This window comes from Ruditapes philippinarum, unplaced genomic scaffold (assembly GCF_026571515.1).
Source record: "Ruditapes philippinarum isolate M1 unplaced genomic scaffold, ASM2657151v2 ctg2836_1_1_1_1, whole genome shotgun sequence".
Classification (NCBI taxonomy): Eukaryota; Metazoa; Mollusca; class Bivalvia; order Venerida; family Veneridae; genus Ruditapes; species Ruditapes philippinarum.
The window spans coordinates 139,590-159,611 of NW_026863722.1; the positions used below are offsets into that span (position 1 = coordinate 139,590).

General features: G+C 33.2%; 1 protein-coding gene across 1 annotated transcript in view; it reads right to left on the reverse strand.

The window, feature by feature from the left end:
• Positions 1 to 20,022, reverse strand: part of LOC132723135 (uncharacterized) — a 150,005-nt gene that overhangs the window by 127,529 nt on the left and 2,454 nt on the right. The window contains exons 4-12 of the mRNA XM_060707807.1: positions 16,776 to 16,945; positions 11,609 to 11,712; positions 11,184 to 11,286; positions 9,928 to 10,116; positions 7,763 to 7,981; positions 7,415 to 7,567; positions 7,198 to 7,246; positions 6,764 to 6,890; positions 5,063 to 5,187 (exon numbers count right to left, since the gene is read on the reverse strand). Of these exons, the coding sequence (XP_060563790.1) occupies positions 5,063 to 5,187; positions 6,764 to 6,890; positions 7,198 to 7,246; positions 7,415 to 7,567; positions 7,763 to 7,981; positions 9,928 to 10,116; positions 11,184 to 11,286; positions 11,609 to 11,712; positions 16,776 to 16,945 (1,239 nt within the window). The remainder of the gene's footprint in view (positions 1 to 5,062; positions 5,188 to 6,763; positions 6,891 to 7,197; positions 7,247 to 7,414; positions 7,568 to 7,762; positions 7,982 to 9,927; positions 10,117 to 11,183; positions 11,287 to 11,608; positions 11,713 to 16,775; positions 16,946 to 20,022) is intronic.

Below are 20,022 nucleotides of genomic sequence, written 5' to 3' on the forward strand. Positions count from 1 at the left end.
GATATTCAAGTAATGCAAAATTGGTTAAGATATAATTTAAAATTGTAACAACGTATATACTGATAATGAGCATATTAATATGCAAAAGCTAAAGTTGGTGAAATAACATAAGGAAATGTTTCCCATATATAATGACACACACCACTATTCATTGATATCAATGATAGGGTTTTGTGACCCACAGCAATACTCTTGAGCATATTTTTTTTTACCTTCAGCAAATAGTACTATAATGCGATACATGGAAGGCACTTTTGGCAACATGAAAAAAGAGAACTGAACAATAAGCCTGTGCCTTCTTTCTTTAAAGGACTATGTTGGGTTGTAGAAAAACTCATATTTTTGACCAAGTGTATAACCACGAAACAATGCAAAGTTTACTATCGATAATTCCGTTGTATAACCAAAACTTGTGAATTTGTCCCATTTTAATGTTGAAATAAATATTCAGTGTATCATGGCAACTCTGTTTACCTCCATTGAGAGGTATTTTGAGTCATAGAATGTGATTTAGCCTTTTATTGTTAAATATATGTAAGCTGGCGTAGGTTAAGGTCTTTTTGCCATTTCATTTTGAAAACTTGTTCCGGTTAGGTGGTTTCCTGCTTATATCTGTTGGTGCATGGTTGAACGGGAAACCAGCTGCAATCGTGCCAATCGCAACTTTTTGGCTATTTCCGTCACTCTTCGGATTAATGATAATAGCCGATGTAGTTCCGATTGCAATCGTGACAATTCGGGCGATTCCGTCATACTGCGGAATCAGACAAAGTAATATTACGGAAATCTAAGCTATTTTAAGTTACTTCGGTAATCCCAGTTTGTTTATATAAATAGGATTTCTATTTTTACTTGATTTATCGGTTTAAACCGTAAATAAATTATAAACGAAATTGTTCCGTTTCAAATGTTTTTCAAGACGCAAAAGTTAGTTTCTTTTATAATTGTTTTTTGTCTGTATTAGTTTTATACAATAGAGAATGGTGACTGTAGTAGTATTCCGTCTTCAAAGGGTGGTTCTGCTTACCAAATCACGCATGATCGAGTTATATTTAGATCTACTGAACGCAATTCAACTTCTTGGTGAGGTAATCTAAAAATAGCCCATGCATATCATTAACCTTGCCACGTGCTGATCTACAGATAGCGCATCGTCTATTTGTGATCGTGTAACATAGTTGATACATACTTATTAATTGGTACCATGTAACGAAGTATTTTAGTGCATTTACTTGTCTATAAAGCAAAGGAATGATTTTGCTGCGAAAAAGGGGAAATGAAATGTGCACACTTGTTTTCCTTCAGTATCACGTTAGTATTTTTACGATTGATCATTTTCTTTATTAGTTTTATACAATAGAGAATAGATTTCAAATCGTTTTGACAAAAAAATATTCGGTTTTTCAAAAAAACAAAACAAAACTAAATAAACCCTTTATGATATACAAATACCGTAATTCAAAAAAAAATGTGATAATAAATTGAAACCAGAAAAAAAAACAATTTTAAAGGGTTGGGATGAAGGCACAACTGTGTAAGCCTTTCCTTTTAAAAGGAAACTTTATTATGCATTGTGCTGAATCAATAGCACCTCTGAAATATGTGTATACATGCTGTCATTAGCTGTTACCTAGATTTTCTGTCTAGATTTGCTGTCTATATGATCAAAAACAGACAACTACTTTTATGTACATGAAATACTACACAGAATATTTATTAAGTTTTGTAAGTGATGGCTTTCTAAGAGATAAAATAAACAAGGTATACATAAATTGATAATCAACATACATACATTTGGAGTCATTTAAATTTTACTGAAAAACAAAATGGGAAAAATGGGAAAATATATGGTAAAAATAAAAAGTTATGTACGAAAGGGTACATACAACTTTGGTTATAATTTTACTATAATTGTTAAAAGTTTTTTTTCTTGTCAAGTCATACGCTAGAATTAAGGTTACTAATATAATAGTACTACTAGGAAAGACAACAGCCAGAATTTGGTCTGTATTAGTATAATTAGTCGTATCAAAATCTCTATCAGATGTTGACTTGAAAATTTGAAAGTGGTAAGGTAGCAGCTTAACTGTAAATGTTACTCATTCCTATGCAACTTGGAATACCATCAGTAAAATTTATTTGTCGTTGAATATAGTCTTTTCAATAGTTTTCACTTCCTTGAAAAATATTTAACGTCAGACAGTATGTAACCTGGTGTTTTTTTTTTAAGTTTCTTTTTCCAGGAAATGTGGTGTCTACAACGTTTTAAAACTTATATGCCTATATTCCTTTAAAGTCCGCTGATGCTGAAAAATATTTAACGTCAGACAGTATGTAACCTGGTGTTTTTTTAAGTTTCTTTTTCCAGGAAATGTGGTGTCTACAACGTTTTAAAACTTATATGCCTATATTCCTTTAACCCATTACTTCATATACACGCCTTTTAACGCCTTTTTCCCCCCCCTTTTTTGTTGTCTCAAATGATGAAAAAATGCCTTATTTAGGCCCCAAACACTTGTTTTTGTTTGAGAAATGTTGTTAAAAAAAGTGACCTCTTTTTCGGCGCGGCCCCCCATCCAAAAGATACATCAGGGGGTTGCCAGAAGGGGGATGTGCCCCCTTCTGTTTGGGGGGGTTTGAAGGGGGCGGAGTCCCCCTCATCGCCAAGAAAATTTTGGACTTGTGAGAGGCTGTAAATGACCCCAGATTGATCATAAGGTAACGTGTAACCAACGCTGAAAAGCATTTGACTTTATCTCAATCCATTGAGATGTTGCAGCACTTTGAAATCAATTTTGATGGAAAAATCAACGCAAAATAGTGATTTTTGGCATTTTTGAGATGTCCCCTCGTTGCCATGGTAACAGAAAATTTAAGCCTGAGCATGTTGTTGCAAGGGCAATGGTCCAGTCAACATTTGTGCCAAGTTTGATTAGTGTTGAAGCAGTTTTTATAGTATTATAGCAAATTGAACTTGTAACAGGAGACTTTTTAATGAAAACAGCCATTTTTCACAAAATGCTCATGAAGTAATGGGTTAATGAAAAAAATAAAAAAATCTACAAAACAAGAATTTTTCTTCAAATTTATATGACAGGCCATGTTTAAACATGAAAAAACGCGATTTAGGGTAATTTCAAGTATTTTCATCATTTTCTGTTAACCCATTACTTCATATACACGCCTTTTAACGCCTTTTTCACCCCCCCCCCTATTTTGTTGTCTCAAAGGATGAAAAAATGCCTTATTTAGGCCCCAAACACTTGTTTTTGTTTGAGAAATGTTGTTAAAAAAAGTGACCTCTTTTTCGGCGCGGCCCACAATCTGGGGGGTTTGAAGGGGGGCGGAGTCCCCCTCATCGCCAAGAAAATTTTGGACTTGTGAGAGGCTGTAAATGACCCCAGATTGATCATAAGGTAACGTGTAACCAACGCTGAAAAGCATTTGACTTTATCTCAATCCATTGAGAAGTTGCAGCACTTTGAAATCAATTTTGATGGAAAAATCAACGCAAAATAGTGATTTTTGGCAATTTTGAGATGTCCCCTCGTTGCCATGGTAACAGAAAATTTAAGCCTGAGCATGTTGTTGCAAGGGCAATGGTCCAGTCAACATTTGTGCCAAGTTTGATTAGTGTTGAAGCAGTTTTTATAGTATTATAGCAAATTGAACTTGTAACAGGAGACTTTTCAATGAAAACAGCCATTTTTCACAAAATGCTCATGAAGTAATGGGTTAAAGTCCGCTGATGTTGATTGTAGGCAATCATGCAAGTGAATTATGTTTAGTAACTAAACACCTAAAAGGTATAATAAACGGAAACTACGCCGCTTCTTGTCGCCGACGGTAAATACCGAAAATGAGCGGAAAATACGTTTGTTTACGATGATTTAGTGGGCGGGAAAATGGGCGGAGCTTATTTTATCTCCTATTGAAAAACGTGTAAAGCGGGATTATGCTGATCTGAATCATGATGGTTCGACAATGTAAAGCTAAGAATGTAACTTCTGTTTTGAGTATTCGAACACTTGGTATTGCTACTATCAGTTAATGTTTTGTCGTTTAACAAAATTTATTTTGTTGAAATGCATGTTTACAAAAATGTTAAATCGGCAAACTCAATCCAAGTATGCAACATTGGAGTTTACATACAAAATAGTACAATTGTATTTTTTCCATTAACAAACTGTTCAACCCAGATCAACAAGGCTGGATTTTTGGCAACGAATAGCCTCCATATATGCCGCTTTTCTTAGAATGACACTTCTGTGTCACGTTGTAGGTTTAATGATAACCGCCATCTGCGGATGTTTCTAAATTCAAAATTTCATAATTTTCATGTTTAAATGTTAAATCTGCTTTAGCCGATGCTAGAGTGACGGTAATTTCACAGGATCGTCCATGAACAGGTTCAATCAAACCGAGCCTGCAACATTTTCAAGATTGTCGTGTTGATCTTTCTTTAGTTATTCTGTTTTTCTCTATTCTATTTGACAACGTTAAGATTGCGTCGCAAGCTAACAACTGTGTCAGCTGAGTTTGCAACATCAGCAAATAATAACGTGATAATATCAGGGATATTATTACATCTATTCACATTTATACCACTATCACATTGTTCCCGAAGATAAGTACAGTGTAGATAGGTCGTTCACAAAATGTACAAACTACTTATATCTCCCTGTCTTGTGCCTTTTAACCATGGTAAACTATTTATATGATTTGATTTTATTGACCTGTCAATGATGAATACATTATAGCACTTAAATATTCGATCCCACTACGGTTTTGTCCGTATAGTTTACGAGAATTATTATTAAGTATATAACTAATGTTTGCGTAACTCAACACTAGCGTAGTGTATATGTTCTCGTCACATCCGCAATGGCACAGTCGGTAAAGTGGTTATCCCATATAATAAAAAATCTGTGGTTCGATCCCTACTTTTGCCATTGTTTTTAACGGTTTGTCGAAAATCTTAGTCTTTCTCTTTTGACCGTCCTTGATTCCTGATTTATGTTTTAATAAACATCTAAAAAAACTATAATGATTTTTCTCTTACCAAGTATATTCTACCTGCACTCCATGTGGAACTTCAACTTCACATTCTTCTACGTGACCTTCACCTCTCTTTATCGTCCGGTCTACGGGTGCACTGATGAATCTTATCTTTTGCGGAGATTCACCCTTGCAAAAAAATATTGATATTAACGCACTTAAAAGGCATGTTAAATAAAATCAATAAACGAGATTTGAATAAGATGTAATCGTATAAAGTTTTACAAAAAAAATGTGTGTCTTCGCCAAATCTTATTGCTTTAATAAGTGAAATTAGTTCTTATTGTTTTCATTAAACTCCAAATTTAGTTACAACTTAAAATGTTTGTGTAGGGTTACTGAACTTTTCAAAATTTGGTTGAGAAAATAACCTTAGAGAGAATAAATTTATAATTGGGCTCACTGAGTTAAACTGGATAAGGAGAAATATTTCATGAATACAAACGTGAATTTGAACAAAACAATGAATACTGATAGCATTGAACGTTATACAAAAATGGCAATTTTGTTAGCTTGCACTAACCGGCTGCTGTGCAACATTATCAATTCTGCCATTTTAAAAAAGGGACATAACTTGAAAAAATGAGAACAATTTTACCTGTCGAAATGGCGTCTTACTTTGATAGTGAACATATATACCAATTTGAAGTGAAAAAATTAAGTCATAGTTGCTGAGAAAAAGCACCCAAAAAAGGGGTAACAATGGCAGAAAATGTAAAATGAAGAGGGAGCAAAACTTTGCAAAAACTAATTTTAGGAGTATGTGCTCTTTTACAATTGCGTTCATTTATGACATAAACATGTAACCGGTACCGTTGGCCTAGTGGTTAAGGCGTCCGCCTTCGGATCGGGAGGTCGAAGGTTCGAGCCCCACGGGGAGCGTTAATTGAAGGATGAATGTTTCTCGTGGGACTCGTTCCGAAATGGCCGCTTCGTGAGCCGTGAGGTAGTTAAAATGAATGGTTTCTATCCGCCTGGTGCCTGGCATAGTGGTAGGAATTGGGAGGTAAATGCTATGCAACCAAAAGGTGTCTCATAAGTCAAATTGGCTGGCCCTTTCAGTAGGGGTGACACTATAATAAACAAGACCTTTACCTTTACCTTTTGTATACCAAATTTGAAGTGAAAAGCTTCTGTGGTGTCTGAATGAATTGCCGTAATTAACACGTTAACCAACGAAAAAAGAGTCATGACAAAAACACAATTTTCTTCGGAAAATGGAGCTAAATATGAAACAATTAAGAAGAAATACGGCACACGGTTACTGGAATCACTAATTTTTAACGAATGAAGTATATTTCAATAACAATGGTTAACATAAAAATTGCGATATCAAAATAGATTGGGGAAGAGAATCTTTGCCTGCCAGCAAACTCTCATTCATCCATTTAAATACATGGGGCGTCTGTGGCCGAGTGGTTAAGGTCGTTGACTTCAAACCACTTGCCCCTCACCGCTGTGGGTTCGAATCCCGACAGGGACTTTGGATTCTTTCATGTGAGGAAGCTATCCAGTTAGCTTACGGAACGTCGGTGGTTCTACTCAGGTGCCCGTTGGTGCCTGAAATAATGCACGGAGGGGCACCTGAGGTCTTCTTCCACCAGTAAAGCTGGAACGTCGCGATATGACCTATACTGTGTCGATGTGACGTAAAACCCAATAAAAAAAAAAAAAAATTTAAATACATGTACTTCATTTTTCTTACATCTCTTTGTGAACAGTCATCCCCTTTGAAACCTTCAAGACAGTAGCATTTCTCGTTAGAACGATTCTTGATACATGTTCCGCCATTTTGACATGTATTTTTATCACAATATTTTCCCCGAATACATCTATAATTTCAAAAAAGTCATATTTAAACAAAAGTGAACGTGAAATATTTGCCATGTTGTTGTTATATTAACACAATGTTTATTTGGCATTGACTATTATGTGCGTTGCAGAGATTAATTTAAAAAATGTCAAAAATGAAACTGCATCAGCTTAAAAAAAGTATTTTATAATCTTACTTCCATTACATTCTTGTCAACAGATTTCAAATAAAAGGAAAGCAGCTTCTATAATTATCATTTGTATTTAAATACACACATATCAAAAGGAAATATCAGTTTCCACATAATTTGAATTAAAGTTACATACTTTTCAGTGTTGTCCTGAATGCATGCCATGTTGTCTTTGCATATACATTCTACAATAAATTATTCGTTTGTTTAATTGGTTAACGCATTAAAGAACATCCCAAAAGCTTCATAAATAACAAGTTAATTGTTGAAGTATCACTCTGTATAAAATGCTTTATAGATAGAACTTGTAATTATTTGAAACGAAATGAACCAAAAAAGAAATATTGAGTTACCTGTATCTGGTACAAATGAAATCTTTGCCTGAAAATTCTTAAGGGCTAATGATTCATCTGTTTTAAGTTCTAGGCGAAGTGAGTCGCCCCTTGTGACGAACGTTTGCCTACGTTTATTTTTTCCGCAAGATTGTCCGTTAAGAAAAGATGTCTCTGGAAAATGTATGATATAAATTTCAGAAATATTATTACGATTAAAAAAAGTTATGTTTGAGACACTGTATTCAATAATATTAGTAATAATTAATTCATAAGTGCCCGTTACAAATTACATAAGTCACTTTTTTTTATTAATATTGCATTCAATCTGTTATATAAAGTGAGAAACAAACACTAAAATTGAAATACCTTCTCTGTCTCCTGTCAAAAGCAAAAGATTCACCGAATCAAAGATACAGTCATCTGAGTTTTCCATGTCGAAATAGTCGAATTCTATCTGTACAACATGATGAGGAAGATTATCATTACATACCGCGACTGCCAACTGTTTGTTGTTTTTGTATTTTGATTCTGTGCATAAGTTGATACCATTCTTTGTGTTGTTTCCTTTTAACGAACCATCAATGTCTGAAAAAAAAATAAAAATGATTATCATATCAATAATGAACATTTGTAGAAAACGCTTAAGTACGTTTTGCAATAAAAGACTTCTTTGTTAAATTACCATGTTTATTTAATGGATACAATAATCTTGATATATTTGTGTTAAATTCTAATTGTGCATGTGTGCACCCTTAGGGTCCTAATGTCACTTTGCAAATAGTTGGGTTCTCAACTTTATATATAGCATTATAGTTTAATCGATTATTAGTAATATAATTGGTCTTTTTTAATTTGTGAAAACAGATTCGATATATTTAAAGCCACTGTTTGTTATTGCAGCAATGGCAATGAAGACTTTCTCCTTGTGAAAGCACATATGGCGCATCAGTTTACTTTTTTTTTCACTGTCTAAGAAGTGATGAGCGACTTGATATCCTCCATTTAAATTAAAGGTATTAACCTTTACGGCTAATGGAGCAACCCTTGCCTTGTTAAGCGATGCGAGCTAGATTTCTCGCATTGTTTTGTTGCTGTTCCGGCTCTTGGGTAAAATGATGCACATCATGTATTCTAGCTTGGCAATTGATAACTCACAATGTTCAAATGTTTTTGAGTTCTTTATTACAAAATTCACCAAAAGATACCTAATGTGAATATGTACTTGACTCGGTCCTCCTATTGGTATGCCATTTTCTTTGCATTATTACAGAAAAGCATAGATAACTTAAGGGATAGTCAATTTTCTTTATCATATACATTTCGTAAAGACAACTGGAGAATACCAATGGTTTAAGTAGTAAGTGTCTGCCTGAAACTCTTATGTGAATCTCGCTTTGTGTTTGTTAAACATGTTTTATAAAGAGTAACAAATTTCGCATAATATAAATAAAGCCTAGTCAAGCCTCAAAGTTCGCCTAGTGTGTTCCCGATCAACTGTTTCATATCTCAGTTCCACAAGAGCTGAGAGCTTTCTCATTGCTAGATCGTATGACTTATGAATGGATTATGGGCGGCTAACGTATTCAATAAAATGATCATTACTTATCAATTAGCTTGCGTACATTTTGATAAAGAAAAATGTATATCCTTTAAATGCAGATTAAATATTGGCCCAAGTGTTGTTATATTCAGGGATGTTATATTTCTGATCCTTAAAGATAGTTCAGCACAACGTAACTGTTGTGCTTATGTTATTTTAGTTCTTTCTTTTCGGCATCTTTCTTGTTGGATTGTTCCAGTATTCCTAACTTGAATACTGTTAAATCACCCATAGGATATGTGGCCTGCTTTTTAAATTTGTCTTTTGGCGTCATATCTGTGATATGCAGGTTTCATAACCTCAGATCCCCTTTCAAAATTCCATTTTATTGAGTTCTGCCCATTGCTTTCTCGTTTAGGGCACATGCGGTGTTTTTTACTTGAGGACCATATGCCGCTTTTCATGGAATGGCACTAACCACTCACCTTTGAAAGTTCCATGATAACCGCCATATAAACACATCTGCGGATGTTTCGTAATTCTAAATTTAACCAGTTCATATTCTGCTTAAGCCGGTGCTAGGAGGCGTGGACGGCAGTTTGTACTTCACAGTACCGTCCATGAACAGGCTTAATCAAACCGAGCCTGCAACATTCTTAATTTGCCGTGTTGGGATTTCTTTAGGGATTCTTATTTCTCTCTATTTTATTGAAATAGTATAAACAGTCTTTGAAGATAATAAGCAATCGAACATTTAATTTGGTTCATATAAATATGTTTGTACAGCTGGTCTTCAAAAGAGCCCTTCTAAAAGCAAAGTTTTAGTTCAGAAAGACTCATAAACCATACGATAAACTTTGTACAGGTGTCTTCTAAGGCATTAAATTGTCCTATATTGTCAATTTTACAGTTCCATATAGTACCCATTAGGGGTTTCTAATCTTAAAAATTGATTTCATTTGTTATGTTGTATCAAAACAGTAAGCATTACCATCATTTCCCTTAACCGAAGAAGTGGTCGTTGATGATATTAAGTTGTCCTCTACAAACATGTATTCTATTTTAAAACGTTCACCGTCTAGATTTAGAAGATTCCTGTACTCAATAAACATTGAACTTGCACGGTATGGTAATATTCCGAGATCATTATCACTACATATTGTACCTAAAGGTCTTCCTTCTGAAAAATCATATTGAAAACAACATACAAAAGAAAGTAAGTGACTAACTTGAACATTCTTAGACATGTTTATTCATATAATACCAATGTTAATTAGTATTTTAGTTTATCTGTTAGAACTAAAATGGTAGGACTAAAACATAATATATAACACGTCTTAAACGTTATGTTAGTAAATGAAGATATTGCATTAGATAATGCCATTGTTCACAGGTAAATGTTTCTAAACAAAATATATGAGGAATCTAGAATATTCTTTGACTTGTGAAGGCTCTGTTTTTTGAGCGAAAGGGTTCTTATTAAACTGGACTTAAACATATGTTTTTACACAACTGAAATTGAAATGATCTCTACTGTGATTGCCATTGTGAAGTAAAATACATATTCCTTACACTAGCAATCATCATCTTTAAAGTCAATACCAAGAAACTATAAGTAAACATAAATGTAACTTCTCAAGATATATGGGGTCACACAAAATAGGAAGCAATAACGGAATGAAGAAGTTTTGTTTTGTTTGTTTATTTTTATGTGCAATAAGCTTTCAGACTTGTAGTTATACGGAGATGAGTATGAATAAAGTCGATTAGAATGCACAACCTTTTAGTATTATGTATGACAACTTACTAAATGAACGGCACAAACTGATTTATACTGCTCTGCTGATACAGTTTTCTGTTATTTCTCTATAATTACGATAACACTATTAATATAATATATGAATGAACTCGGTATTTTATTTTAAAAATATTGAACGAAATTCGGAACACAAGTTTGAAATTTTAAAACAAATATTTATTTCGATTAACAAATTGTCAGGCTGCCAGAAGTTGACGTTTAAGATCAAATGTTGAAAAAACATCACTTATACAGTGCTGCAGGTGTCAGCCAACCTTTATATTCTAGTCTGTCGAGAACAGATTCTACATAGCGTCTGGGCAGATAAACATACGAACAGATAGGACAACGTATAGATAAATTCTTACAAGTTTTTAAAGTAATAAGACTGTTCCTGTTTTTTTTTAAACACTTTTCATTTTAAAATGAAAGTATTTTATGAAACTTACGTGTACTGTGTCCTTCATAAATAATTATACTTTCCTCCTCACAACTGGCTGAGCCAAACTCTAGCATTTTTAGTGTCAGCGTTATATCATTGTGTTTTGGTGCCTGAAAAACATTATTTGTTAGAATTAAAATTTTATACATATAAAATTGTACAGATGATAACATAGTAAAAAATGTGTTGATTACAAAACATGAACATTTACATTTTATTTTTGTTTTCTTTAAAACTGTAAGAGTTTTGTAAGAGTTTTATTATCATAACCACATTATTTCCTAAATTATAACCATATTATTTCCATCAATATCATTCTATTATGCACACGAAAAACGAGTTAACGTGTTCTGAGAGTTTACAATATACAAGGTCAAAAGGGAAAAGTCTGTCCAAATCATTGTCTCTTTTTAATAACTTTAATTAGTTAACCTGTATTCGGTAAAAACAATTGTCCCCTGAAGTTTCTTTGTTCACTATGCTTGAATCCTCGCCACCTAATATACTACCAAGGCAAAACGTGTCATCCAAGAACTCTGCAAATAGGAAAAAAAAACATATTTATATTTTAATACGAAAATTTGCCTCTAAATATTCATAATTTTTATAGACCATTATAAGACGATGAAGTATTTTCTTGTGCATGCGCACGTGCACATGTGGGAAAGATAAAGTACTACATAGAGATTTAGCAGACCTTTATAGTGTAACATTATCAAGACCAATATACATTCAACTACGTGGTTGCATTGTTGATCATGTGCAACTTGCATGATCCTTGCATGTACCACGTGATGTTTTTTAATGTTTAGTCTCATGACGGTTAAATATATGGTCACGTAAAAGGCCAAAGGCGGCAGTTCAAGCATTAAAACTGGCAAGCTTACAAAAACTAACTGCCGTTTTATCTATTGGTTGTTAAAGGAAAATGATGTAGAAAGTTTAAAACAACGAGTTAGTGTAATATTTAGTTTTAGAGAAAAACAAATAGTTATGTCACAATAGACACTGACTGTTGCGTAAAGTGACGGAAAAGATAATTTAATTATATCTAATAGCTTATAATTCAGCGAAGGAAGGAAATGAAGCGCAGTTGCAAGGGTTGTAATAAAAACGTATTGACAAGTTGAATAAAATTCATATTTCTTTAAATTCTCCCGAGAGACCACGTTATATTTTAAAAGAATTACAATTATCGGTGTGAAAATGTTGACTTTATAATCAGATTGAGTTATGTTTAAATAAAAATATTGTTGAAGATTTATATAACAATTGTTTTCTTGGTCTGTGAATTAGTGACAGTTCACAAACATATGTAGAGGAAACGCTTGCTTCGAAGTTAATAATCGTTCTGTCAATATCAAAACATGTCATAATGCATACACATCTGTTTAGTGTTCAGTTTGAATCAATCTAATCAGCAATTACAAGAAATGAATGGTAGCGGAATAACACATGTTATGCAGTTTATCATATGTATATACATGCTAGATTTTATCACTTCACATATTAAATTTAAAATTAGAGGAAAGTTTGCTTCGAAGTTAATAATCGTTCTATCAATTTCAAAACATGTCATAATGCATACAAATCTGTTTAGTGTTCAGGTTGAATCAATTTAATCAGCAATTACAAGCATTGAATGGTAGCGGAATAACACATGTTATGCAGTTTATCATATGTAGACATGCTAGATTTAATCACTTCACGTATTAAATTTTATGATATCTTAACACCTAATATCACAATCATGGCTTTAATTACTTCAACACAACCACGCCATGGTACAAAAAACAGTTGAATAAAATTTAAGTGGTCTATGTGTCCTACTTGTGTGTGGTATTATAAACTGGCTGTAAAATCAAGCAATCACGTGTCCATCTGACACTTACAATCCACACATCAGAGGAAGGGCAAGTATGCAATATTATGTAATTAACTGGTAATAAATTTTATATCTCCGACAACCTGCTTTTAAAATAAAAAAGTCGCTTGATAACCCTTCCGACGAAGACCTAATGTTTCGCATTTGATTTGTTCTTGTGACTGTTCAAATATAATCTCACTTACTTTACTATTTTTGATTTTTGATATAAAACAACTCTAAAGAGTTATTCAAATATAACTGTCTTTCAATAGGTTATCTATAAAGAAAACAAATTTTTACTTTAAACCTCTGGTCGGGATCAAGTTTATCAATATGTGTTTGCGGTTTAAACGGGAACCGTAAAAGTTTATTTTCAAAAAGTTGCAAAGAAAGCGGTATGTTATAATGAATGCTAAAGTCGGATTAAAATCAAAATAGTCCGTGTGTCTTTTTGTCTGTAACTTGGATTTTTTTCAATTCCTTTGATCGACAAAATGAATAATCAGGTGATATCTACTGATTCGAAAAAGAATAAGTAAAACAATGTTAACAAGAGCCGGTTAAACCGGTTGATGCCCTCCGATTAGGTTTTGGACACAGAAAAGTATACCTCTAGTAGTTAAGTAGTTTCAGAGTTATGTCCCGGACAACGTTCAAAATGAAATAATTCCAAAATTATGCATGACAGAGTTACTGTTCTGTGCACTGTACCTCTACTTAATGAGATCTTTCTATTGACTTTGTTTCTTGTTGATACTTCTTGTAGTTTTACAGTGATATCCTGGACAAAGTTTACAGAGTAAAGATGAAAAAGGCCAATATTTCACATTAGGCAAGACAGAGTTATTTTCCTTTTTCACTGCATATCTACGCAATAGATCTTTCTACCTACAAAGTTATATGTTAGTATATCTATAGTTTCGGAGCAATGTCCAGGACAAAGTTGAAAAATAAGAAAAAAAATAACAAAGGGCAAAAATTCCAAAATTATGTAAGCAAAGTCACGGTTCTTTAGCACTGCTCTTCTACGCAAATAGGTCTATCTAACTACAAAGTTTCATGTTAATATCTCTATAGTGTCAGTTATGTGCCAGACAAAGTTCAAAGTGTAAAAATGAACAGGGGGCAATAACTCTTAAATTACACAAGGCATAGTTATGGTTCTTTTGGCACTGCCCTTTTACCTAATGTGATCTATCTACGTAGAAAGTTTCTTTTTGATATCCCTTATAGTTTCAGACTTATGTCCCGGACAAAGTTAAAAGTAAAAAAATGAACAAAATGGAATTACTCTAAATAAGGAAACGCAAAGTCACAGATCTTTTGCACTACTCATCTACCTAATAAGATCTATATATTTGCAAAGTTTCTTGTTCATATCTCTCATAGTGTCAGAATTATGTGCCAGAGAAAGTTCAAAGTGAAACAAGATTTTTATAGAAGTGGAGATATTTCAAAAAGAAGTGGAGATATTTCAAAAACGGAGCTAAATTGAGTTTTAATTATATGTCACTTCACTCCGTCATAATGCCCTCTGCAATTGTGTGCTGTTTAAGCAAATTATGTCAAAGGGTTTTCAGGTTATGCTCAGGACAACACTTTTATGAAAGGGGAGATAACTCAAAAACGGGGCAAAAGAGAGTCACATGTATGATTCTTTAGCACTGCACTCCGCCTCAATGCCTTCTACCACTGTTTGCAGTTCTAACAAATTATGTCCAAGGGTTTTCGGGTTTTGTTTCTGACAAGATCTTTCTAAAATGGGAGATAATTAAAAAACAATGCAAAATAGAGTCATGATTTTTTGGCACTGTACCCCGCCTTAATGCCCTCTACCACTGTGTGAAGTTTAAATAGATTATGTCCAAGGGTTTTCAGGTTATGCTCAGGACAATATTTCTAAAAGGAGAAAAAAAATCAACAACGGGAAAAAATAGAGTTATGGTTCTTTGACACCGAACCCCGCTTCAATGTCTACCACTGTGTGCAGTTCAAACAAATTATATTTAAGGGGTTTTAAGATATGCTCCGGAAAAGCGAAACGGAGGGACACACACACATATGGACAAACGGACAAGGTGGCGACTATATACTTTCCCTCCGGTCAGCATAACAAACTCTTGAAATGTGTCATTTGCACTATACTATTGTGAGGTTAGGTAATTTTTAAATTACATAAGCTTCTTACTTATTTAACAAAATGATAAAGGTAATTAAGTATTACTAGCACCATGGATAATTACCATAATTATTGTTCCATATTTATATACTTACATTTATTGAAGTCAATATCATATGTGTACATGTATAATTTAAGAAATCATAACACGAGAGGTGATATTTACAAAAATACTTATTGTCATGCCTTAATACTTCACAAATTGTTAGAAAAATACCTGTTTCTACTAAGCACATCGATAATTTTATTCATCTTCACTTCTTTGTTATGAAATACGAGTTTATGTTATAAAATTTCTCAATTTCCTAGTCCATGTCCGCCATTTTGTCATACTTCCGGTTTAGTTCTATTTATAATCTCAACTCGAGGTCAGATTCATATAAATGATTTCTGAGGCAAAGTCGATTAATAGATCAACTGTTATGTATTATTTATTGATTTAAATTGTATATTTGTTCTTATAATGAAATATTATGATATATTTATTTTCTATTGTAACCTCAAACCACCTAATTTGCATACCAAAACATGTTGGTACTCATTTGCATACCCAAAGGTAATACAAGCGTTCGAATACCAAAAAAATCACTTTACCTCTGTCCTTACAGTAGAGTAGACGTACCAAATTTTGTCTCATCCAAATATTTCATAAATTCTAATAAAAGTTTCATTCATTACTAAATTTCATCTTGAAAAGGTACCTTGTAATAGATTATTTTTAACTTGTTGCCGGAAGTTCAGTATCGGTAACGATTTTGTTTACAAACTGTCAAATTTCTGACTTAGTCTTTTTGGGCACATTATTCGGTATTTCGTATATTTGACGGCACTTTTAGTTATAGATAATCGATCTGACCTCGAGCTATTATAGTTTTTCACATTTATGCCATTTATTTATGCTGAAATCGTTACAGTATTTATTGATTCATGCATTTGGTCTGAATCCCAGCCAGAGTTATTTGTTAAGGCCCATTACAAAAATAAATCATAATTTAAACCGAAAGGAATGGCTTTGTCCTGAATTTAGTTAGTTTTCCATGTGTAATTTTTAATTGGCCGCTACCAGGCTTGTTGTTTACGCTACCAGTAAACTGTTTAATTACTTATTTACGTTAATACTGATTAACTTTAGCAATTTATTTGAATAATTGCTGATGTAGTACCCTTGCACATTGAAGTAAAAAGTACCCATTAAAACAACCTGACTATAAAATCTGAGAAAACTTGGTTGAGAGAGTAAAACAGGTGATAGTCGAGAGAAAAGTCATACACACGAAACAGGGGCGCTACACTATTAACATTCCATGATTATATCAAGCGGGTTGGATACCATTCCACTCGTAATACAATTATGATGCACATTAAAATAATGTGTCAAAAGCAGAGTTGTTAAGAGTCGAATGCATATTTATATCGGGGCTTTATCGGGGTTCACTACTGTTTGACCGAAGGCTAAGAAATCATTTAAGAGAAAATATTAAATTAAATATGTTGAAAGTATCTAGACTTTATGATGCTGACATATATGTAATCAAAACAAATTAAACTATTACTTATCACCGACTTGATTGTGAACTTGAAACCCTTATATTCAGATGAATCATCAGACTTGAACTGGAGTTGTATTATGTTTCCGAATGTGATATATGTCAATGGATCAAAACCACAGTGTCTGCTTGTTGTTTCATCAATGCCCTTTTCTGTTATCTTAACATAGTCCGAGCTAGAAAAAATATAACATTTTCAATAAATAAAAGGCGACTTTTATATCAATTTGAAAAGTATTTCACAACAAGTTGTAGGATAGTTAAGTAACATTAGGCCCAAATGTGACGAAATACATACATTAAATATCTAATCATAGCGTTCAATGTAGAAACAAGTAAAATGGTTTCCTGCGGGGAACATTTTAAATGATATAAAGATATTTCATTTAACTATTTTCAATAAATAAACGTTTGTATCAGGAATATAGTTGACAATAATCGATAAATATAGAAGAAGGTCTTTGGAAACTGGTGACCGTTGATGACCGGAGAAGGTCGAACATAAAACAATATTCTTTTTAAGAGAATGATTAAATAGGCCTACCATTTTATGAATAATTCCAAGCAAAAAATGAAATAAAGCAAACACACAAGTGTACGCAGAAAAATATCTCTATTTATTATGGCAGATGCCACTACGAATATTTTAATTTTGAAGATTTTCAGTATAAACAATTTATTGTTTGTAAAATTCGAGATACATATATTAAAGAAACAATGATAATTTTTAAATACATCATTCAAGTTTTTCCACCTTAAACGGTAAAATAATTATAGAAAATTAGAAATATCACGTAATGGTTTTTTGTTCTTAATTAGGTGTAATTCTGACTAATTCCCTAGAGGTAATTCCGTAACGTACCGACAAACGGTATTTAGCCAGGTTTTCGAAAAGGTCAATTAACCAATCGTGTACGGTTTACAGATCACATGCTCCTCCATGTACCGAAAACAGGTCACGTGCTCCTCCATGCCTCAAAAGTTAAACGCGTACTAATACCCTGCGGTCTCCAGACCGCAGGGAATAAGACGCCTGTTGAAAGAAATGTTAACTCGTGCGATTGTTATATATGGCAATTAACTGCCAATATACTACTTCAGCTACATACAGGAAGCCCGTTTATTTAAATGAACGAAGATCAATCAGTCACAGGAAACTCGTTTTCAGCGGGTGCAAGCGATTCAATGAGGGCAAATATGAAATCAATGATGAAAAATGCACTGGACGTTTCTCGCGATGAAAGAAAGCATGCTGCCCGGCATGTTTCATGTATGCATTGAGTCTACTAATTCAAGTTTGACCAAAAAAATAAGTGTGTCGCAGGGTTAAAATATTTCTACACTGGATTGAAACAAAGTCTGGGCGTAGGTTCGATGTATTTATTAATCACAAGTAAAAATGGTCAAAAAAGATAATACAATAATTATACATCTTACAAGTACAATACACATAAAAGCAAAATACAATGAAATAACAATATGCAAAAAGTATACACAATCAACGCGTAATAAGAAAATACAAAAATACAATATTAATGATATATCTTACCACAGCGTCTGTTGAAGATATGTACTGATGTAAACTGTTTCAATATAAATTGAAATTAAGTAAATGAAGATCAGATAATGTTAAATAAATTTAACTAGTTTTACTATATGTCTGACTCGTAAGAGAGATGATTGTAAAGAGTGAGCGGGACAGGAAAAGCAAACAGTGCGCGGAAGTAAAGAATATTTAAAAGAACCAATGGATATCTCTCTAACATAGAAACATATACAACAAACAAAACAACTGGACAAATACAACAAGGAAAGAGTATCCAGTGTTCACGATATTGTAAGAGTGGGATCCACAATGTTCATCATTGACGGAAATTGTCGATTTTAACCGATTCAATACCGGAAGTAAAAAATATACGATAAAAACTAAACACAACCGAATAAAAACGCGCGTGCACGATGTTTCCGCTTAAATAAAACTATAAAACTATGGAAAGCTACAACTGCCATTAACTTATAATTTCAATCTGTGACAAGTGAATATAGGAAATATTTTATTTTATTTAACATGATGATATTTCCAATTAATAAATTAAAGAAAAATTTCAGGTGATTATTATTTTATTATTATTATTATTGTTATTATTTGATCTAGTATTTATAATGAAAGCCTATGCTCAGTAGAAGAGTGATAAATAATCTATATTTTTTGTGTGTATATACTGTTATTGTGATGACGTCTACAAATTGATACTATGAATTGCTTATGTTATTCACGTAGCAAGCCCATACCCGTTGAGTGAGAATTTACTAAAAGTCACGGAGAGTTCCTGCCCCGTTCAAAAGAATGCCAAATATGATCAAAGTCTTTCCCGATTCAGCACTGCAAACGAGGACTGGTTATAGTGGTATGATCCTAGAATACTTGGCAGATAATCATCAAATAGAAGAACGCATGTGAAAGTAATGTATTCATTTTGCGACGTCAAGAACGACATTTATTCTATTGTAAGCTTGCACCTAGTCAAACATTCAAATTATCTTTTTAGCAGAATTGTTTTTTGTTAAGGTATTGTACTTATTCTACTGTATTACGAGGACATGCTCCTAGATTCTCTGGTAAAATTGTATACGTAAAATAAATAAAAAGTGAATAATAATTACTTTTAGAACAACCTTGATTAAAATTTACGAATAAGAAATATGGATTAACAGAATAAAACTCAATCGAGAACGCATCGATTGTACACTGTAACACCGCAATTTGGGGTCAAACGCACTTTGGGGCCGGATCCCAAAGTGCGGTACACTTCACTGCGCACTATTTGAGGGGAAGCTCAAGATGACGGTCGATAATCCCATAAATGATACCTAAAAGGAAACAATAGTAGCCGAAAAGGAAATCAAAGAAAACAAATAATTGATTGATTAATAGGCCCACAAAGCAAAAGAAGTAAAGGGCACATTGGAAGGGGACTTAAGATTCGGGGAAGGGATTGGCAAAATTATAACAAAACTAGGGGCAAAAGGGAAGATACATACTGTAGACTTGAAAACAACAAGAGACATAATCAAAAGTGTCACCAAAGCAGTGTGAAGCAACAAAGACATACAGAGGGGCGCCGCCTTGGAACATGTCAGCAGCATAAGTACTGCTGGGGTGTTTTAATCAGTTAATGGCCCACCAAATCTCAGTAACGTTTTATTGATTAAATATAACCAGTATTATTACTTCGACTTCGATATACTGGCT